The following is a 22831-nucleotide window of genomic DNA, read 5'->3' as shown; positions in this document are numbered from 1 at the left end:
TATGTAGTTTTTTCAATAAGTCCTGGATTGTGCAGTTTTTTTTAATTTTTATATTTTGATTACAGTTAACATTCAATATTATTATACTTTCAGGTATACAGCATAGTGGTTAGACATCTACATAATTTACGAAATGATCCCCCCGATAAGTCTAGTTCCCCCTGGCACCACACATAGTTATTCCAATATTATTGACTATACTCCCCATGCTGTACTTTATATCCCCAAGGCTATTCTGTAACTACCAATTAGTACTTTTTAATCTCTTCCCCTCTTTCACCCAGTCCCCCACCCGCCTTCCCATCTAGCAACTAGCAGTCTGATCTCTCTATCTGAGTCTGTTTCTGTGTTTATTTTGTTCTTTAGATTCCACATATAAGTGAAATCACACGGTATTTGTCTTTCTCTAACTTATTTCACTTAGCATAATGCCCTCAGTCGATCCATGTCGTTGACAATGGTAACATTTCATTCTTTTTTATGGATGAGAAATATTCCATTGTGCGTGTGTGTGTGTGTGTCTATATATATATATATATATATATATATATATATATATATATGTATGTATGTATGTATGTATCTTTATCTTGTACTGTTTTTGACCTGCAGTTGGTAGTCCACAAAAGGCCAACCTGCCAACCTACACAATTTTATATAGGGGATTTGAGCATCCTCAGATTTTGGCATCGGTGGTGGGAGTGGGGTTGTCTTAGAACCAATCACCCAAGGATACTAAGGGACACCTAAGTTTTGGGGGAGTTAAAAGTTCTATGCAGCTTTTCAAATGTGCAGGGCATTGGTACCCCTAACCCCAGCATTGTTCAAGGGTCAACAGTACATGTACAAGGTGGATAAAAAGTTTACAGTTGATTGTATGGAAAATAATAAAATAGTTAATAAACAATAATATAAGAATAAACTCTGTGTTTCACATACAACTGTAAACCTACTTTTGCCCCCACCCTATATACAGTGTATGTGTATATATTTCTATAAGTTGATATGTTATTTTTGTCAGAATACCCCCTTTATATTTTGGAATATATAAGCAAAGTAATAACCTAAATGCAAAAAAGAGAGAAAGTCCCCTCGGGTATGCACATGCTTATTTTAAGTTTGCCCAAGCCTATTGAAAGGAGGTCTCAGATCAGTACCCACCACACATAACTGAAAGGGCTACTTAATGGTGAAGATGGAATATGGTTAAACTCAACTCGAATTTAGGAAATTCATTATGTATCCTCTACCCTAGCATGGGGATAGCTTCTATAATTTTCCAACAACCTATAAAATGCAGTCATATAAAAATAATGAATATACACATTTTTTAGGAACTCTAACAAGGAGTAACGTGGTATCTTTCTCACTAGGTGTTGAAAGCCTTTTACAAGGACCATTAATCCTCATAATTTGTACTTGACGGCTTATGGGTTTGAACTTTTTAATGTTTATACTAATAGAATCATAGAAAGCAGGTGATCACTCACAGGGACCTAGTACCTCTATCCCTGCTTACTTTACATATGGAGAAACCGAGTTTATGTAATATTTAGGCCCACACAAAGGATTCCTAGAGCCAGCTCGGTTGTTGGCAAGGTTTCCTCCTGCACTTCACAGCACTCCAGCCATCGGGCTGGGGGAGCCTTAGTGACTCAGGGCTTAGCAGAGCAGTTTGAACAGGTGCCTTCAAGGGAGTGGAGACTCAAAATCAAATTAACGGTGACCCACAATCCTTCTTTATTCATTCAGGAGTTGGTATGTAAAGTGTTGCAAAACAATACAAGAAAGTTGTTGTTGTTGTTTAAACTCATTCTAGATCCGGAACTAGCACCACAAAAATCTTGCACTTTTTACCAAATAAAGTTTTATCAGAACACAGTCACATGCACTTACTTGCATATGGTCTGTGGCTGCTTTTGAGTTCCAGCTACATACTTGAGTAATGACAGTGACCCTAAGGATACAGCCAGTAAAGTAAAAAACATTTACTATCTGGCTCTTCACAGAAAAAGTTTGCTAACCCCCACTCAAGAATATATTGCCCTCTTTAGAAGCTATTATAAACGTGAATAACTACACTTTAAAAAACTACTAATGATTATAATTTTGAGTTACAGTTTAAAACAACTATGGTAATTAAATAATGTTATAAATTTTAATGAGCCCCTAAGTTTCTGATACAAGTTGTTCTACAGCATATACGTTCCTGTGAAATGTCAGAGGCATTCCATTTTAATAATAAGAATGAGTCATTTTAGCTAATTAACTTTTAACAATTAAACCTAAATTAACTTTTTATACCCAGCAATAACTACAGCTAAGATTATTTCCAGATAATTAAAATGCAGTGCTCTTAATGAATGGATAGCTACTATAACTTTCCTTACAAAGACAATTATAGTGGCTTATATGGTTTCATCTTGTCCTCTGGGCATTCAAGTTGATTGTATTTTCCCAAATTGTAAACACGGATTTTTTTTCAATCTATTTTTATGAATTAGGAATACAACATTTATCATATTTCTAGACTATCCTATAATACCTAAAAGTTGCAAAGCTACTCTTTGGGCAATTATAGTAAATCCAAAGCAATATTAAGAAGAACAGGCCCCAGAGTTTCTTATGAAAGGAATAGAATTTTGAGACATATTCTGGAGATATACTGACAATAAAGAAAAAAACTAAAGCTGAGGTTGATACTTAAGGGACTGAAATAAGGTGGTACCATAATAAATTGCTAATTTTTAGTAAATATATTCTAGACACCACAGAGAATCTGTTCTGCCTTTATACTATTTTGGCCTGAATATGGTGTCAGGATAGGGCGGGTTATCTCCTATGGTAATAAACCACCCTTAGGTATCTGTGGTTTGCCATGAAAGCTTATTTCTTCCTCACACTACATGTTGGCAGGGCCTCTGTTCATAGTAGTCATTCCATAACATTTGCTTTAGATAAACCATTATCTTGAGCACTGCTGGTTGCCATGGTATAAAAACAGGTATATCGATCATTGGGATAGGAGAACCCAGAAATAAATCCTTGCTTATATTGTCAATTAATCTATGACAAAGAAGGGAAGAACACACAATGCGATAGAGACCGTGTCTTCAATAAGTGATGCTGGGAAAACTGGACAGATACATGCAGAAAAATGAAAGAGGACCATTTCCTTACATCATACACAAAAATAAACTCAAAATGGATAAAAGACTTAAATGCAAGACTTGACAGCATAAAATTTCTAGACAAAACCATAGGCAGTAAACTCTGAAATTGGTCTTAGCAATTTCTTTTTGGGTATGTCTCCTCAGGCAAGGGCAACAGAAGAAAAAATAAATGGATGGGACTACGTCAAACTAAAAGGTTTTTGCATAGTGAAGGAAACCATCAATTAAACAAAAAGACAACCTACTGAATGGGAGAAGATATTTGCAAATGAAATATCCAATAAGAGGTTAATATCCAAAATACATAAGAAACTCTAGCCCTGGCCGCTGTGTCTAAGTGGTTAGAGTGTTGGAGTGGGCGCCAAAGGGTCACGGTTTCAATTCCCGGTCAAGGGCACGTGCCGGTTGGGGCTCATGCAGGAGGCAACCAATGGACGTGTCTCCCTCCCTCCCTCTCTCTCTAAAAAAGAAATGGAAAAAATATCCTCAGATGGGGATTAAAAAACACACATACAACTTAATCCCCTTAAAAACAATCCAATTAAAAAATGGGCAGAGGATCTGAATAAACATTTCTCCTAGGAGGACATACAGATGGCCAACAGACATATAAAAAATGTTCAACATCACTAATCACCAGAGAGACACAAATTAAAACTGCAATGAGGTATCACCTCACCGCTGTCAGAATGACTGTTATCAATAAATCAAACAAGTGTTGGCGATGATGTAGAGAAGAGGGATCCCTCACGTCCTGCTGGCGGGATTATAAACTGGTACAGCAACTGCAGAAAGCAGTACAGAGGTCCCTCCAATAACTAAAAAGAGAACTACCTATGACCCAGCAATTCCATGTCTGGGTATTTATCCAAGGAAAACAAAATTGCTAATTCAGAAAGATACATGCACTCCTCCTATATTCATTTACAATAGCCACGCTATGGAACCAAACTGTCTATCAAAAGATGAGCCCATAAAGAAAATGTGGACTATACATACAATAGAATATTACTCAGCAACAAAACCAAATGAAATCTTGCCATTTGAAACAACACAGATGGACCTAGAGGGCACTGTGCTAATAAGTCAGAGAGAGGAAGTCAAATACTACATGATTTCACTTACATGTGGAATCTAAAAAACAAAAACAAAAAACAAAATAAACAAACTAAACTGAAATAAACCCACAGACACAGAGAACAAGCCAAAGGGGATGGTTGTCAAAGGGGAAGAAATAAAGGAATGGAGGAAAAAAATTTTTTTTTTAATTTTAAATACAGATAAAAGAATCAAGAAAACAAAACTGAGCCAAGAGTGTTGTATGTCAGATGCAAAGTGACTTGTATCTATAAGCCTATAAGAAATATTAATAGAGTAAACACGGATTTAATCACTGAAGCCTGAAATGCTAATTAAAGGGATCACAACTTGAAGCCTGTGTGTGTTTAGGCCAAATAAAAGGAAACCCTATTCCACCAAGTAGGGATTATGCTTATGGATCTTATTACCCAAAAAGAAGTAGGAAAAGTCAGAAATACAAATAGATTTTAAGTGGCTTATGTAAATGAACGACAGGCCCATCCCAGTTAATAAGAAAAAATGCTACGTTTGGATCATGTCATGAATGTTTGAAGTTAACATCAAAGAGGCCCTGCTTTGCCAACTCTGCCAAGACAGGGATGGCCCAGGGCCAGGATGCTCCATGACAATTCTTGCTGCCATGTGTGAAAGTCCACACGCTGCATTTTGGATGCCACGAAAAACTGTTAGGCTGCGGGCTTTGTGAACAGAAGGTGAACCTTCAAGGAGCCCATCTTTGACTACATATTAATCCAGGCAGTGATACCTAAGCTTTCGTGTTCCCAAACAGAAGCATAAGGGAGGCTTCCACATTCTAACTTTACATGAGGAGTCAACTCTTGGAAATCCCATGAGAAAGTTTTTGTAAGGATTAATCCACACTTTCTTCTTTGGTTTGCTCAAGTGAGAAGCAGGAAACCTCCCAGACATCCTGAACCTCTGACCTTTTTGTGGGTTTCCCATAAACATATTTTGCAAAGGGCCATGCAGCAATTCAAAAATCTCTGACTGCGTGATAGCATGGCCTACACCTTTGTATCCAGAGCACTCAAATCTCCTGCCCACTGTAGAATACGGGTTGCATTGGATATTGCTTGAGAAAAAAGATCTCAGAGGCTCAGCAATGTCAGGAGCCCACTATCATATATACCTATCTCTTTCCAAAGTGATCTTCTCAAGCCACCCTCACTGACCCCCGCAGACTGTTTCCTGCTGACAAGCGAGTTAGTCTTTGCTTTCGCCTGATCTCAGCTCATGCCTTCTCTGGGACAATATCAGGACGTCCATCTGACAACAGTCCCAGACAATTAATTTACTATGATGTCTAGCAGCACTTGACAGGAAAAATAATCGACAATGTATTTATTGCAAGACCTTCACCAATGTGACAGAGATGAATGCGAGCTCCCCACAATCATTTTTCAGCTGTTATCAAAAGTTGAAAGTGAAAGTTGAAAGTGATTTTCAAATGTTAACTTTAAAATTATGAGGAAGAAGATAATCATTCTACTTTAAAACAGCCTGGAAGTGAAACTTCTATCACAATGGTTTAGCAGCAAGCCAGAAAAATAAACTTGCCTGCTAATGTAGTCAATGGGCCAGAAATAAACCTCTCAGAGACGTGGGTTGGGAAGGGGGAGGGAAGAAGCACAAAGAAGGGGCAGTGGGCTGGATTTCCAAAACAGAAGATCTCAAACTCTTAGCATAATATATGTTTAAAAAGCGGTATCTTCCTTTGTAAAATGTACATTTCACTGTCACAATACAGCTGGAATTGGAAAAATCTACCTGTGAACCATGACGAGCATCTAGAAAATCCAACTTTAACCTCTCTCTTCAGCAAAACCTCCAATAGTGCCATGCACTTTGGCCATGTTCCAGGTAAATATTTTCTCACAAGCTTTGTTTCTTCTAACATTAATCCTTCCCAATATTCCTTAACCTTGGAATTGTAAACGTTAAGTTAATAATTGCTCATTTCACTGACGATCTGAAGCTCACTCCCTTCTTTCTTCTGAAGGCCTGGGTAATTGTCCAATAGAAGTTCTACCAAGGTCAGGAATGACCTAATTTATTTATATTTATTAATTCTGCTCTGACCTCTTAACCATAAATAAAGCCTTGGGGCTGGAAAAAAGAAGATGTGAAACAGGACAAGGCAATTTAAAAAAAATCAGAGAATAAAGGAGCAGTGCAGAAAAAAGGCATTCTAAATTTAAAACACTCTTCGCCCTTTCTTGAAATAATGATTTATATTCTTGAGTCCACAAGAGAGTAACTGGATATGCATGAGGCAATGCTGGAATTCTAGCTATTTGCCTAAAGGTTATTAACAATTAGTACCACTAGGGGAAAAACCATAAAGTTAGAATAACAGCCCTCTCTCAACGGATGACTGAAACTGGACTTGTCATCTGGTCATAATAAAGAATATTATGTGCCTGTTAGAGCTGCACATGTTAAAGGGAAAACTGACAAACTAGAATAGGTCCAGTAGGTGGCATCATATAGTGGGGTCTGGAAAGCAGTTGCATGAGGAACAATGGAAGGACCTACACTGCTTCCTTTAGAAAGTAAGACTAAGAACAAACTAAAACTGTCTTCAATTATTTAAAAGGGGTGGTACACAGGCAAGGAAACAGGCCTTAAAAGTAGAGCAGCAATAGGGCCAGAGACTGAAAGCCAGATGTGGAGTCATCGGACGTGACGGGTGTCTGGACACTTCCTATCCACTGTAACGATCCATCCTGCAGGACATCTGGAAGATGGCAGTACAGGTTTTGAAACTTGCAGTAGTACAGAGCTCGCTATCTCAAGAACATCATTCTCCACATGAGAGGGTGGTCTGTGTTCCTTTCTGGTGCCGAGTTGCTGTTGTTCAGGTTCTAACACAGACAACTGGTTTACCAGCTCTTCTCTTCTGAATATCCCAGGGTGCTGCTACTGCCTCTCCACAGGACAACTCATTGCATTTCAGAAAAGTTATCAGGTCTATCCTTTATCTTTCTATTTTTCAAACTAAACATCTCCAATTCCTCCCACCGTTACTATTATTCTGCACCTCATCCCATTTTAGTCACTGGCCCTCTGGACACTTCCTAGTTTGTAATGTCCTTAACTGAGAGATGAAATAAATACTCTTAATACAGTGTTATCAGCAAGAGTTCCACAGAGAACTGTTCAGGAAAATCAGCCAGTATGTTAGCTGAACACCTATTATGTTCAACCCTATGCTATCAACTTTTTATATAGAACATAAATGGAAGGCCAGGTGCTGACTCTATTTGACTCTGTAGAGTCAAAATTAAGTTACATGGAATAATTCTGGAGTTTTCACAAGATGTAATCACCATATGTACATGTATAGTATAGTCTCAAGTTGGGAGGGGAGGGGAGTGGGCGGAATGGAGCCCAGGTGAGCTGAGGAATCAGGCCAAGGGGTTGTACATCAGGGGCACCTAGGCTTTGCCTTGAAAAATGGGTAGGCCTGTCTGGAATGGAGATCCAGACAACAAGGGAGTGTGTATATAGGAATAATGAATAATAAAAAAGATTAGGGTTGGTAGGGACATGTCTGGCCAGAAATAGAAATATTTAGATTTGTACTGTAACATTTCTAATAGGACTTCCTTTCTTCTATTCTAAACATGCTTGACTTTGCTATAAAATTTCCAGAACTCAGATTTCCATAGGCATCTAATTCGGCAAACTAATATGTGACATGATACTACAAGGAGAGAAGAGTAATGCAAGGACTCTCCTCAGGTGGCAAGCACAGATCTCACGGGTGATTTTCTGGGCACCCAGTTTCCTTTATTTCAAGCATGAGAATTATAGGCAGAGGGAGAGGTATTACTGGATAAAGGCAAATTTTAGTACCTTTTAACTTACATCAACTTGGTAACAAATGGTCCCAAAGACCAAAATCTTAGATTGTCTGTGTGATCTAGACTCTTTCAGAGTGGCCTCTGTAACCGAACCCATTCATATATTTCCAGAGCAAAGATACAGAAAAATCACTTAGACAAGAAAATTTATAAATTTAGATAAATATACATTCTGACTTTTAATTAGCCAGTGAGTCCATGAATCTCCAGGGAATACTAAAGAAATATCATAAGACAATGTGATTTCCTTTAATAGGGACCATAACCCCAGAGCTGATTCTTTTTATTTTTAATGCTGTGCAATTGACTTTTTTTTTTTTTTTTTTTTGCACCATGCTGTGCTCATTGCTTCTGTGGAAACTTCGACATTATTCAATAGAACCATTTCCTGGAAAACCTTTTGAAAGTTGGTCACAGACGCTGGCCCTGCTCCGGTGCCCTGGGTCTGCCAGTGTGCTGTTTTATTACCTCCAGAAGGTTCAGTGCCAAGACACAGCCCAAGAGTTACAGCTTAAAGAAAGCTAGGTTCATAAAAATAATTTTCTGCCTTCTTTCAAGAAGAAAAACCATCACTTCCAACTCTCAGTAATTCCATGTATTTATCCCTTCTCTTCTGGCTTCATCACCCAGCCTTTCAACTATCCCTTCAAGATGATTGGTAAGAATCACAGATTGTTACCTATAAAGAGAGGACCGCTTAACTCACTTCAACCCTGTCTCCGCCAATGAACGTGAAGGTCCACATGCCTAAATGACTTTCCCAGGACTACACAGTGAGTGTCAGAGTCAGGACCTGACCTCCCCATTGCAGAGAATTAACCAGGAATATTTTCAAAGTTTAACAACAGTACAACAGTCAGCAATCAATCAGGAAACAGACTCTCATCAGACCGCATGCCAACAAATGGACCCACCTGGACTAGAACAAATATCAGTAAGATTCTAGGAGGTGGAAAATGCCCTTTTGGTAATTAGGTTATCTAAAGCACTTAACTAATAAAATGCTAGTTTACTTTTAGCTGTTGATTGTTCTCTTCTTACACCTTTTTACTTTATTTCTCCACTACCTCCCATATCGCTAATCCTTTGAAAACTCTCGCTCCACTTGGCTGCCTGTATCATTTACTTCGAACTCCCCTCTGACTTCCAGTGTATGTCAAAATCCTCAAGACCTTTCCTGTAAGTACCTCCTTTCTAACCTTTCAGGTCAAGCTCTGAGTCTGTTTTTAAAAGGAACATGACATATGTGTCTATAATTTTGCTTTAACTCACTTCACCCAAGGTAAAAAAATAAAATAAAATAAAACAGGTACTATTTTAGGCTTTCATTTTTATCATGGGTTTATTATTTATTTATATATTTTCACTTATCACAGTCTCTTCTTAATTTCTTTCAAAATTATGAAATATTCTTTTTTTTTTAAATATATCTTTATTGATTTCAGAGAGAGGAAAGGAAAGGGAGAGAGAAAGATAGAAACATCAATGATGAGAGTCATTGACCGGCTGCCTCTTGCATGCCTCCGACCGGGGACCAAGCCCACCACTCAGGCATGTGCCCTGACTGGGAATCGAACCCCGATCGCCTGGATCCTAGGTCAACACTCAACCGCTGAGCCATGCCGGGCCGGGCAAGATATTCTTTCATTGTTTCTATCACTAAGTCTGTTTGCAGCTCAAGATACAACTGGTAGATAAGGACAGTAAACCTGGAGGCAGAAACCCAGGCCTGATCATGACTGCTCCTGGCCAGAGCCTGTCCCATGAAGTGCACTGACCCAGCACGCAGACCTGGCCTGCGTAGACCTTCTTTATGGTTGACTTTTGAAAGCAGCATAAACAAGTCCAGCAAAGCAAGCATTCCTCCTGGCTTTACACATCACTAACACATCCACATTTCTGCTAAATGTCCCATCTTTAACTTTCTAACAGTAACTGTCTTGAAACTGTGAATCCCATTAAGCATTTGCATGGCACTGAGACAAGTCTTTTAGGTTCAAAGATGACTAGAGCACACTTCCAATTGTCTCCATGCTTTCAAGGTCAGCCGAGTTTTATCCTGAAGTTTTATGTCTTATGCTAAGCACTATGAGAGATGCAAAGAATGAGAAGAGTTGGTCCTATCGGTCAAAGACCTTAGGGATACAAGACCTATCCTCATGAGATTAGAAAATAAGACAGGGTGGGATCGAGAGTTATGTGTTTAGAACTGAGAGGTCAGTGAGGGTAAGACTAAAGCCACTGTTGGGTACATGTTGGGAGTATTTTGCTGAAGTGTCATCCTCATAACTGGAGAGGGGAGAGGAGGCAAGAACCAGAGCATCCCCTGGTCACTGTAGCGGTGCAGAGTTGAGAGCTACAGTGACTTTTACTTTCTCTCGCATGCAGACTTTTACGTCTGGTGAAAAACCCAGGATTATCTTGATAGAGAGTACATATACAATTCCCAATCAGTGAGTATTGGGTAGGGGGCGAGCCCTGAACAGTAAGTAAGCCAGGTTCCAGTAAAGCAAATCCATGACAGTTCCTGGGCCATGACACTAGACACAGGTTGACAACTCAACCAATCCTGTGACAGAGGATCACAGTCTTCATTTTCTCTGCCCTGAGATATCTAACATGGGGTTTCTACCAACTACTTTAGAATTTGGCCAACCTATTTCTGATTCTTTGCTTCAGGCACCTTCCCATCCTTAGTTCTTTGTGGGATTATTTATGAGGCCTAATTTGTAATACGGAAGTATACAGTCTGCCTTAACTAAAGCCTTAGGGGGATGGGGAGAATTCCATTTTTAATTTCCTCCTTTCAGGGCCCCAAACACCTATCCCCAGAGTTAAGGTGAAGGTGGGATACTAGAACTCCCTCCCAGGCCTCTGAACATAGAAAGCTAAAATAATTGGAGAGAGTAAGCAAAAAAAAAATTACTCCTTTTAACTCCAGAGTTAGCTATGTAGAGCTATATGTCGAGTTAAATCCAAACAACCAATCCCTTAAAGAAAATCACAAGGATTTTCACGCACTAACAAGTTAGAGGGGTGGTTTCCATTAACATTAAAATTAAATAGAAGGCCTGGTACATTACCCATTTAATCATTTATCCCACCCCCCCAAAAGCACTCTCATTCCTATTGGGGGTGCACTTCAGCCTGACACGCACATCTGGTGAGCAGGTCATTTATACAGCTGCCTGGAGTTCCCCCTTTTCAACTTAGTAGGGAAGAGTTGTGGTCTCTGTCATCCCAAAAAACCTGCAAAGTGCCTTTTACTTGAGGCTCCTTATTTTAATTTCAGATAAGTAAATCACTTTAGGTTCCTGGCCATCATATTAAGATAAGCATGGGTCTAAAACTAACAAACGTATTTCAGGACAAATGTTTTCAGATTAAATAGTGGTAAATTTCTCTGAGTTACCCCCAAATCCTATTGATGTTGATCTTTGAGAGAGTTTCTTGCAGAACATAAACCCGTTTAAACTACGATTAGAATGACTTTCAAATCATCTATGGACCTACTTGTACAGCATCATTCAACTCAAGCTTCCCTCAGCTGCAGTGAATCCATCTTCAAAGTGGGGCTCTTTCCCCAGTTACCTTAGGGAGCAATTTTATAGCTTTGTAGGTTGACCTAATGCCTCTATCTATACTGTGGTTTATACATAAACTATAAAGAGCCCCATATCTGAATTTCTCATCATCTTATATATATCTATACTACAAATCTTAAAGGCAGCTTAAGTTAAATCTATTCAGTATCCAATTCTTCACCTGCCCCCAGTCTACCAGAGCTGCTCCTACTCAGATTAAAACACCAGCTTCTTGGGGAAACCTTTGGACTTTTGAAGGACAGTCTCCAAATAATGTGTTTTATAGATAACTGTATGTTCATTTTTTTTGCAAACAAGATTTGGAGTAAAGAAGGCAAAATACAACCCATATGATTTTAAAGAGTCTATTTTATACATTTATTAGGGTAGGGTCTAAGTATGTGTCCTCTGCTGGATTAGCATGTCCCTTTAAAAAAAATAGGGGTGGATAGATCTGGTAAGAAACGGGAAATGATGTATATAAAGTTCCTATAGAGTTTCAGTCTGGTATTTTTAGTGGCTCCTTGCCCCAGAAGTCCTGGTTTCAAATACTAGGCAACCCCTACATATTTCAACAAGCATATCAGACAGGCCTTGTAAATAAACTCTAATGATGATCAGTCCTAACGAGTAAGGTGAAATATGGACCCGGGTCATCTTCTGCTTCAGTTAGTCCAGATGTCTTTAAGGACTTAGTTCTACAAGCCCCTTCTGTTGCTGACTAGGTCACCTTACAGACAGCGATGTCTCTTCATCAGGGCTTCGGAGAAATGAGAGGAGCCTCAATGCTGCTCCGCTCCTAGAAAGCGGCATGTCCGTCTATAATAGTATCCCCGCCACTGGCCAGGGATGACATAACTGTTGAAGCAGGACACGATACCCAATTTCCAGAGCCCTGATTTATTCTGCCTGGTGCTTGGTAGAGGGCACGACTTAGAGGCAAGGCTCTTATCTTGGCAGGGGTCTGGGACTGGCTACATCTTCGAGACAACCCCTGGTGGGTAATTGAGGAGTGACATTGATGGGTTTCCAGGGTGGCCCTTGTGCTCACACTTGCCCATGAATATAGCTATGATTTAGAAATCCAGCCCAGGGGCTGAGAGGAGGGGAAGATAATATAAAGCTTGCTAGCCTGGCCTCCTTTGACCTCAGCGGAGGGAGCCAGGGATGCGGAGCTGGGAAGCCATGTGCTGTATTGAGCTGGCCTGGCATGAGGCTTTGCTTTCAGAGCTTTCACTGCTGTTGCGGAGCACTGAGCTCACTCTTTGTTTGCCATACATTCTGTCCCCCAGAGATAGCCTCTTTTTCTCTGGAAGGGATTTAAAAAACAAATCACAATTCTTATTTTATGTGGTGTCCACCATTAAGAATTCATGCAGAGCAATTTTACTTGTTGCCAATTAAGATCTCCCAGTGGAAGTCTATGATTACAGCAAAGCAACCTGTTTAATACTTGGAGTCTCCTTCGTCTACATAAATTAACCCCATGAGGATGGAGACATGGTAATTCTTAAGATGCCTGGATAATATGAGTCTGAGATCCAAGATGCATAGAAAGTAAATCTCCAAGAGGCTCTGGGCTTGACTTTTCTTGGGGCGTATGTGCTTTTTCTTCTTATCTCTATTTTACAATGGCAAGACAATTCCTAGATAACACATTAGCAAATAATTTTCTTTTCTCGAGGATACAACAGCATGTAGCCTCTCACTAAGTGGTTTTAATATCACTTACATTTTATGGACATTAACATTAGAGCTGAAATGAACTGTAGGCAGTGGTGCCAATTATCTATACCCCAAAATATATAAATCTATCAAAATCAGGGAGTACATGAATGAGTATTTGGAATGTAGACCATTTTATTTCAATGTTCACTCCACTTAGATAAGCAACATTTTGAATCTTGACTGAAATCAAAACAAAGTTTTTGCCCATTTGTTCCTTCTCTTTCCTTAGAATAAGAATCACATAGAGCCCGGCCCGGTGTGGCTCAGAGGTTGAGCGTCAACCTGGGATCCAGGCGATAGGGGTTCGATTCCCAGTCAGGGCACATGCCCGGGTTGCGAGCTTGATCAATGACTCTCTCATCATTGATGTTTCTATCTCTCTCTCTCCCTCTCCTTTTCTCTCTCTGAAATCAATAAAGATATATTTTAAAAAAGAAAAAAAAGAATCACATATAAGCCATGAAGCAAAAGCAAAAGTCTGCTCTTAAGAATTCTGGATACATTGAAATCATCGCTTTATGTTGGAAGGGCTAGGCCTTAGGAAATCTGATTCCAACCAGGGATCTATAGATGCTCTTCGATGAAGCCCCCCCCCCCAGGTCATGTAGAAACCACCATTTCTCCTCCTGGGGAAGCAGGAGGTAAGTGCCTCACGAGGGCAACCACAGCTAGTCAGCAATGGTTCTTCAGATTCCTGGAATTTGGTCTTGAGGCTTGGTCTCCCCTTTAAGAAAATGGAGAACTTGGGGTTGGCTTCTCCACATACCTGCTTCCTCCTTTTACCAGCAAGCCAGACTCCTCACAGTACTAACTGTTCTTTCACTAAGTCCCCCATCCCAGGACCAGAGAAATGGGGGAGGAAAGGGTACAAGCCATGTTTATATTTGGCTATGAAATTAGATGGATCACCACTTCCCAAAATGTGTTTCCTAGAACCTAGTCAGAGTAAATACTTCACAAAAGATATGATTGAGGATTTTTTTAAGAAGCTGAAATTATATCCTATATCCTGTATTTAATGTGTGTAGCACGTTAGCAATATAACTGGCTCTGAAAAGTTCGGCAATTAAAACAATTTTAAAACTTGGCCTTACCTTGTATATTGCAAATTTGACCACAGAATACATTTGTTTTTCCTAAAACACCTAAAACAGTGACCCAGGGTATTAGTATTTTTTGATACGTGCTTAGAAAAATGCTTGTGTCAATGACTTAGATCACTGGTTCTCAATGGGGAGAAAAGATGATTCTGATCCCTAGGGAACATATGGAAAATGTCTGGGGACATTTTTTTCTGGTTGTCACAATGCAGGGACGTTACTGGCATATAGTGGGTTGAAGCTGGGGATTACGCTAAACACCTTACAATGGACAGGCCAACCCCGCTCTCACCCCCATGATAAAGAATGACCTGGCCACCACTGTCAACAGCACCTCAACTGAGAGCCCTAGCCTACACAGAGTTCGTTCAATGGGACTTTGGTGATCTGGTCTCTCTTGGCTTGCAGCTGGCACCCTGCATTTACCAGATCTTGTCATTTAATCTTGCCCATGCAGACCTACCTTATTTATTTATAGGCTATCTATAACACTGTCTCCAATTTGAGCCAGGAAAATCTGAAATGAACACTTTGACATTATCTAGTTGTGTTACTGGCAAATTGTTAGGCATTTCTGTTATATTAGTCATTTCTACTCATTTTTTTGAAGATTTCTATGATATATGTATTACAGAGGTTGATCATGATATATTAGTTAAATATTATACAAAAATGAGATTATACATGTCTGACATGTTATATAAATGTAATACTAGACATTATGTTTCATATAATCTCAGGGCTCCAAAATCTTAAATACTAGCTATATTGATACCTTCTTTTTACAGATAAGGATACTCAGTCCCAGATGTCACCTAACAGCCAGTTTAAGCAGGCCAGGACAAGAGTCCAAGTCTCCAAAACCTCTAATCCAGTCCTCTTTGCATTTCTATAGCATCATGCTGTTTCCATTTTTATACATAATTTCACATACGTGACATGAAAGAGTCATTGACATCATAAATATTCATGAATTCAATTTGTATTTTCCAACTGTGTTTGTTCTAAACTTTTAAATTGAGGCTGCAAATGGGTCAAGATTTCTATCAAGTGTAGGAGAACGACATTCTCAGCAATTGTTTTATTACAATCTTTGTCAGTCACAGATACATATTTAGCCAAATCAGAAACAGTAACAGAAGATATAAAAATCATTAAGTGCAAATGAGCCTTTTTCTTCTAATCTTAACTTTCCACATTAAAACAAATAAACATGCAGAAATTTATTATCACATCTCAACATCACCTAGTAAGCAAGATGCCATGGGGGTGCTTCCTTTTCATCATCAAGCAGGGAGAGGCAGAGCACATCACACACAATTAGACTTGCATGCAAGTCTTAGACTAAGTTCTAGATTCTGACTCTACCCTCTTCTCCAGATGAATTCATGCACGTTATCTGTGGGTGTCAAAAATACAGCTGAGCTAAATGACTGCTCATGGCTAGACAGCTATTTTTGGACTTCACAAATTCCTTAGCAATTTGAAAACCCAGAGATAGTTAATATGTCTATTTCAGTAGAATACTAAACAGGACCCCAAAATAACTAGTTATCTTGAGAGTATGATTCCAACAATTTATTTGTGTCACAGCAACTGGTTATGCTGTAAGAAATGACCAAAAACTATGAAAGACAAGTAGCTCCTTCCACAAAAATAAGGAAGGATTTTTAATCCTGATATCCAGTCTTCTATCATTTGCCTAATTCTTTTATCATTCAGCAAGTGCCAGTAACAGCATATGTGTCTACCATGATTTTGATCAATCCTCAGAGACTGTGGCCATGCTGACCACCATTATTGTTGAAAGAACTAAATATTCAGAATTTGTCCTTTCTTTTAAGTTATAAGTTAGTTCAAGCATAAATGGAAGGCCATCAGTTAGTCAGGAGCAATAAAAAGTAGCTTCCCCCATGAAAACTGCACCAGCTACAAATCAAAGGCATAATAAAATCAGAGAAAAAGTTTTATATTGAGTTATGGAAACATTTGTTTAACTTCCGACAATCCAGTTGTGCTTGGGTACCTCACATGCTATTCCCATGATCCTCTGCACATCATAGTTTCTACCCTAATGCAAGAAAGTGTTTTAAAAATTTAATCACAACCAGAAAGAATTCCCCACACTGCTCACTGTCACTCACATATCCTTTACTGAAAACAATTTGGCTCCGGTTGCAGTTATGACATTGTAATAACCATCACAAACCCTATTACTTTAAGTCAGTCAAGATCTCTCTGCAAAATATAATCAAGTATAATTTCATGACTCAATAAATAGTATATAAATCTGCTATTACTGGTTTTCATTTTCTTTTCAATACTGCCCATCTCCATTTTCTCACTGGCAGTTATTCTGACTATTCAAATGTCATTACCGCCCTTTATTGTTATTCAAATGTAGCTTTATTAGATCCTCTGACACTATATATAAGGCTATGCTTTTTCACCTGCAATAATTCCATTTCTGAAGGAAAATGGAAGCAACTGCACACAAAATTCTCATCTCTTACTTTATGCGAGTTTAATTCTGTGCCTGAAATGGGATTTTAACTTAATCACATTGGAGAAGACCAGAAGGTTTTTACTAGCTACCTTGAGAAAGCAGGAAAATATTCCTTCCATTCAGGCATTGGGTCCAAAGACCCATGAATCCATTAGTCCTTCCCAATGGTGCGTATAAGACACACTTACTGACCAAGTTAAACTCTAAATTCCCTTTGTCAGGTGGTATTCATCATTTCTTTGTATTTTCCTCTTGGAAGATAATGAAATGTTCAAGTAGTTGAAAGAAAGTGCTACAGTTCAGTTAAATAACTTTTTAAATATACTTTGTAGTAGACCTATAGAAAATATCATTTAAAAGGCACACAACCATAAATACATTATTGTTGTTGGTTTTATTAATACAGTACACTGGTTCACAAAAGAAAACTGTATCAACACCAGGTTATAGCACTCAAAAACAAATCTAGCAAATATTGCATCAATTTATACAAAATTAACTTGGTGTGAATTAATTTTGCACTGGTGTGCCTCTTAGTAGCAAGCAGACTTAAAAATTATACACTTCTGCTGTACCCTACACCAGCAATTTTTTGTGTGTGCAGAAATAGAATTCTGTCTATTACTATAACCACAGATCTGTTCTCTAGTAGGAAAACTAACATGAGAGCAGGACAAATGAAAATATCAGGCACTTTACCAAGAACTGGAATTCCTCAGGAAGACAATGTCAAGGTGACTGGGGTTTGTTACAGGGTGCATAAAGAAGGGGGAGCATAGCCTGGTGCAGAGACCAGTGGTGATGGATTTGGACGAGGTGGGGAAAAGAGCCACAGGGTTAGCAAATATTTACCTGCCATCTCTGTGAATAGAGGGAAGGCTCTGCTCCCTGCCTCGAGGAGATAAGAAACAGCGGACGTTAGGGGCATCCTGACCATTGGGACACAAAGCTAATTACGTGAAACAATTCCAGTGCAATGTGAGGCATCATATAAATGAGCACTAGTACATTCATTCCAGACAACAAGAACTATAGGAATTCAGAAAAAGGAATTCAAATTCCATAGCAGCACCTGTGAAGAGCATAACTACATGGATCCTAAAGATCTAGATAATCATATCACAACCATCCTTACCTGGTCTCAATTCCCAAGAGGCCCCAGGGAATGAATAACTTGAAAATATGACTTATATGATATAACCTTTTTCCAATTTACCTGCACAAATATTCTCACATACTTTTCCTTACCGAGAATTAGAACCTACCATGTAGAATAAAAACATTGTGACCTATACAACAGCATTCTTAAAATACGCCCCTTTACCATGAAGAGAAGCAGAAATGTAAACCAGAAGTCATCTGCCTTTTAATTATAAAAAAACTTAAATGATCTTTAAGCAGGCTAGGATCAGAGAATTTGGTTCCAGTTTCTACAATACAAGGTTGCCACATGGTGTTGGACAAATTATTTCATTGACCTTAACCAGTGTCTGTCCCAATTTCTACCATCCTTCCAGCTCTGAGCAGGTCCTTGACTCAAAGACAACTTGTCCCCAATGATGCTTTTGGCACCAAATGGAACAAGAAACCATTTCTAATTCCCAGCCTCCAAGATCAAGATCGAAGCTATAGAGGCCGCTATAAATTGAGGATACAGATTTAACTCACCTCCAGAGACTTCTGTGTTTTTCCTCGAGTTGAGTTAGCAGATGCTCAATGTATTTATTGGAGTCCATGTATTCCTGCACATAGAGACACACAAAAACAAATCCTCATTACAATAGGCACCAGAATTCTAAGACAAGCTTTATCTCTACAAGGAAGATTTTTGGCAAGATAATCCCTTGGACTCTAGGAGTCAATGACTTACATGCATAGTTATTTGGGGATGAATAATACTTTCTCCATAGCCTGTGATCATTCTATAAACAAAGCACTAAAGAGAACTGGATTCCTATAGTGTCAGCCTAAAAATCCTCTTATTCACAGAAAGAACGCTAAGCTTCACAGTCATCTATGCTGGGGTCTGTGTTTTGCTATATAAATGTAACGGAGCCAATGTTGCTGCTAAGCTTAAAATAGCAAGGCAGGCAATACAGGTCTTGAATACATTGGTCTCACAAGAGGTACTTCCTAGCAAAAGCACTATTTTTGAACTTCTTAGAATGCTTTATATATTAACTGCCCACATTCACTGGACATACCATTTCCATCGATGAAACACATGTCCATCTTCCCTCATCTCCTTAAAGAAAGAAACAAGACCATGTAGTTTGCTTTTGTCTTGCTTGACTCTTAGAAAGTAAATCATTGGCCTCTAAGAAGACATGAAGGCAAGGTATACCTTGTTTTTTAGAAATGTGTGTAAATTTATGTTCGTAAATCAAACCATGTATTCAAGAAGTATTTCTGCAGAATGAGGAATTCCTTTGTCATCTAAGACTGATTCATAAAAATTCAACGGCTATTAAATCTGATTTTTTTAAATTTGTGATTTCTGAATATGAGGTTGGAATGCAGTAGTTTCCATTGTTAACTGTGGAACAAAATACACTGTATAAAGCTTGATTTCATTTTCCATCCTGAACCTGACACTTTTCTTGCTTTCTAGTTGAAGATCCAGCCTGCAGGCCATGTGTCTGTGTAACGGCTGCCTCAGATGGAATGGTGCACAATGAAATCAGTGCTAAGTGACCCATGAAAGTTACTGTTTCATTTCTTATGGATTTGAGATAAACCAGGAACTTTGATTAATATACTTACTTTCTTTTCTGAAATACAGATTTATTTATTTTGATTAAATGCTATACATAATCTATTGCTCCTGTAGGGATATTCACTCTAATGGTGTGGGGGAAGGCAAGGGAAAGAAACACAGTAAGAACTGACCCGCCCAGCCGGTGTGGCTCAGCGGCTGAGCATCGCCCTAGGAACCAAGAGGTCACGGTTGGATTCTGTGTCAGGGCACATGCCCAGGGTTCGGGCTCGATCCCCAGAAAGGGGCGTGCAGGAGGCAACCGACTGACATTTCTCTCTTACTGATGTTTCTCTCTCTCCACCATTCTCCCTTCCTCTCTCTAAAAACTAATAAAAACATTTAAAAAGAAATTAGCCTAACATAAGGGAAAGGGCCTTCCCTGCTCAATGTTTCTGGATCTCGATCTACCCAGGCAGCTTTTGAGAAGCTTTATCTTTCTACATTAGTTCAGTTAGACTAGAGCGTGTATGGAGTCCTTACCTAGCTATCATTCTACTGCACATGATTAGCTGAAGAGGTTTATTCTTATTAAATAATATTCATTTTCAAGTTATTTAAACAAGACCATGGGGCATATCAAAAACAAAGCAGAAATGTTACTGCAGGAAGTTGTAATAGTTTGTGATTGTGTTATTAAGGCATAGTTTAAACAAATCTTAGAACACTCAAGATTATCAGAAGCATTTTCAAATACATTTCATTAAAATATTTTAAAGGCACTGTTCCCAAGTAGAAACAAATATAAACATTCCAAAGTCACTAGTCCACTTTCACTCAACTGCTTTCTCCACATGTTAGAGCAGTCAACACAGTGATAGTCAAGAGGTAGAAGGTTCCTCCCCTCAGAGAGCTTACAATCTGTAGAGAGAGACATGACAAGTAAGTGAGCAGGTCGGCTTCAGCTTGGATGCATGCTACGATGGAAATAACAGGTGGTAGGAGAGATTAATGGGGGGGCAGCTTCCTTACGTACAGTGGTCAGAAGAAGATTGAGCCCATAATCTGTGAGCTAGGCCCTGGAATAGGAGGCAGTCGCAAGACAGAGAAAAGGGGAAGGGAAAGACCACTATAGACTAAGGAAACAGCATATGCAAAGGTCTCCAAAATGTGGTATATGAGGAACAGAAAGGAAGCCGGTGGGGCTGGGCGCACAGAGCTTGGGGTATGTAGACTAAAGCGAAGGTGGAGAGGTAGGCAGGGGCATCCTGGGCAAGCCCTGGAACACAGTTTGGATTAAACCAATCAATCTCTTAATTCGCTCATCCTGCTTAGCTCAGTCAGAGCTTGAGAGGGAAGGTGTAGTGATTACAAACATGATCTTTGGATAAAGACATGTCGGTTCAAATCCCGGTTTGGATATCTGCTAGCTATGTTCCCCCAGGCAAGTTATTTAATCGCTCTAAGCCTTATTTTCTTCCTCTTCAGATGGATAAAATAATACTCATTTTCCAGAGGTGCTGTAAGGATTAAATAAAGTAGCGAAAGTAAGCATATATTATAGTTTCTGCCAAGCAGTGAGCATAGGCTTTTTCATAGTATATCACACACCAGAGATTAATAGTAATAATAGTTTTTCAACCATTAAATGTAAGCATAGCTGGATTCTGGTTTAAAAGCTATTTCAAACAACAATACAGGCTGTTTCCATTTAAAGTAGCTTCAGCAATTTCCCATAAAAATAACTGTGATGACAAGTCTTAAACCACGTAGCAATGGGAAGCAAGAATTATGAATTCTCCATCTTTCTCTTTATTTTCCTCCACAGCACTCTTACTTCTAGCATCCAACATATTTTATTCGGGTATTTCTTTGGGTATTGTCTATGCCTCACCAACCCCTTGCCGAGCTCCCTCTCCCTCTCCTTCTCCCTCCCCTACTCCGACTGAAACGGATCGGGGGCGGGGAGATATGATGCTTATACGTGCTTTGGGTTCAATGAAATCACTTTTTCCCTACCCAGAGGAGCTCAGCAGTACTCTCATACATTTGCCACCTGTCCCCTGAATTAGAGAACTATGTTAACTAATCAGAAACCCCTACCATCCTGCATGAACAAAACAGGATTATTCTATTGGGAACCACTTTTATCCATCCATTTGGAGATTAACTCCAAGAAAACAATGGAGGGTGATGGCGTGGCACTGCAGAACTGCAGTCACAGCAAATACGATGTTGTAGCTGCTGCACCTGTAGCAAGACCTTGGGTGTAAAGCACAATACTGATGTTATTACACAGGGACTCTCATATTGCAGAGTATGGAAGGCCCAGGGAGGAGGAAAGGGCAGGGCCAGATTCCATCTCAGTGTGACAGAGATCCCAAATTGCCTGAAAGACACTGGATATTGGGTCAGCTTGGAGAAAGACTTCTACAAATGCAGAAGGACAGAGAGTGGAATCTACAGTGTCTATTGGTGCTCCCAAGGTCTGGATGGGTCATTTCAGAATGAGTCAACTGAAGACACAGAACATGGTACCCATGAGGAAGTACTGGAGCCCAAGAAAATGAAAACATCACCCTCCTCACAGGAGAGGGTGTCACTCTGAAAATGAGCTGCAAGAAAACATGAAAGCATTTTAGACAGAGCCCTGGCATGTTCAGTAGTAGCCAGAAAGACCTGGTCCCTCTGAAATGTGCAGAACGGTTGAACAAATGCTGAGGTAAAAAAGACAGCAGAATTACATTTTCTAAAACAACAGGGTAAGCTGTAAAGATAATGAAATAAGGAAGTGAGCAAGCTAAGAATTTCAAAGAAATATAAAATGCAATAGCAGAGCTGCGCACTGTTGATCCCCATATTGTGATTTACACCGGGGCGACCCTCCCCACCATGAAACGCTGCCTGCATTTCCTGCCTGATACCCCCTGTGGTTCTAGTTACTCTCAGCTCCATCCTTTACTTAGTTTACGTGGATCGTGTGTCCACAGGACTGTGCATGTGTTTCCATTGCCAGCTGTCCTGTACGTGGAGCTGGCCACGAGGAAACGAGTCGCATGGCAGGGTCATCAAGGTAAT

At 39.4% G+C, this 22831-nt stretch overlaps 1 protein-coding gene across 7 annotated transcripts in view; it reads right to left on the bottom strand.

Annotated features, from left to right (window-relative positions):
• NCKAP5 (NCK associated protein 5) overlaps positions 1-22831 on the bottom strand; it is an 883253-nt gene that overhangs the window by 535979 nt on the left and 324443 nt on the right. For 6 of the 7 annotated variants that reach the window (XM_087819892.1, XM_087819896.1, XM_087819894.1 and 3 more), the window contains one exon: positions 18727-18800. In XM_087819892.1, the coding sequence (XP_087676018.1) occupies positions 18727-18800 (74 nt within the window). Of the gene's footprint in view, positions 1-18726; positions 18802-22831 lie in introns of those variants that run through there. The other variant, XM_087819897.1, reaches the window with a different exon arrangement.

Source organism: Miniopterus natalensis, chromosome 8 (assembly GCF_054644295.1).
Source record: "Miniopterus natalensis isolate mMinNat1 chromosome 8, mMinNat1.hap1, whole genome shotgun sequence".
In the NCBI taxonomy this organism is placed as follows: Eukaryota; Metazoa; Chordata; class Mammalia; order Chiroptera; family Miniopteridae; genus Miniopterus; species Miniopterus natalensis.
Note: the sequence above shows the minus strand (reverse complement) of the source record. Positions and strands in the feature narration are given on the sequence as shown.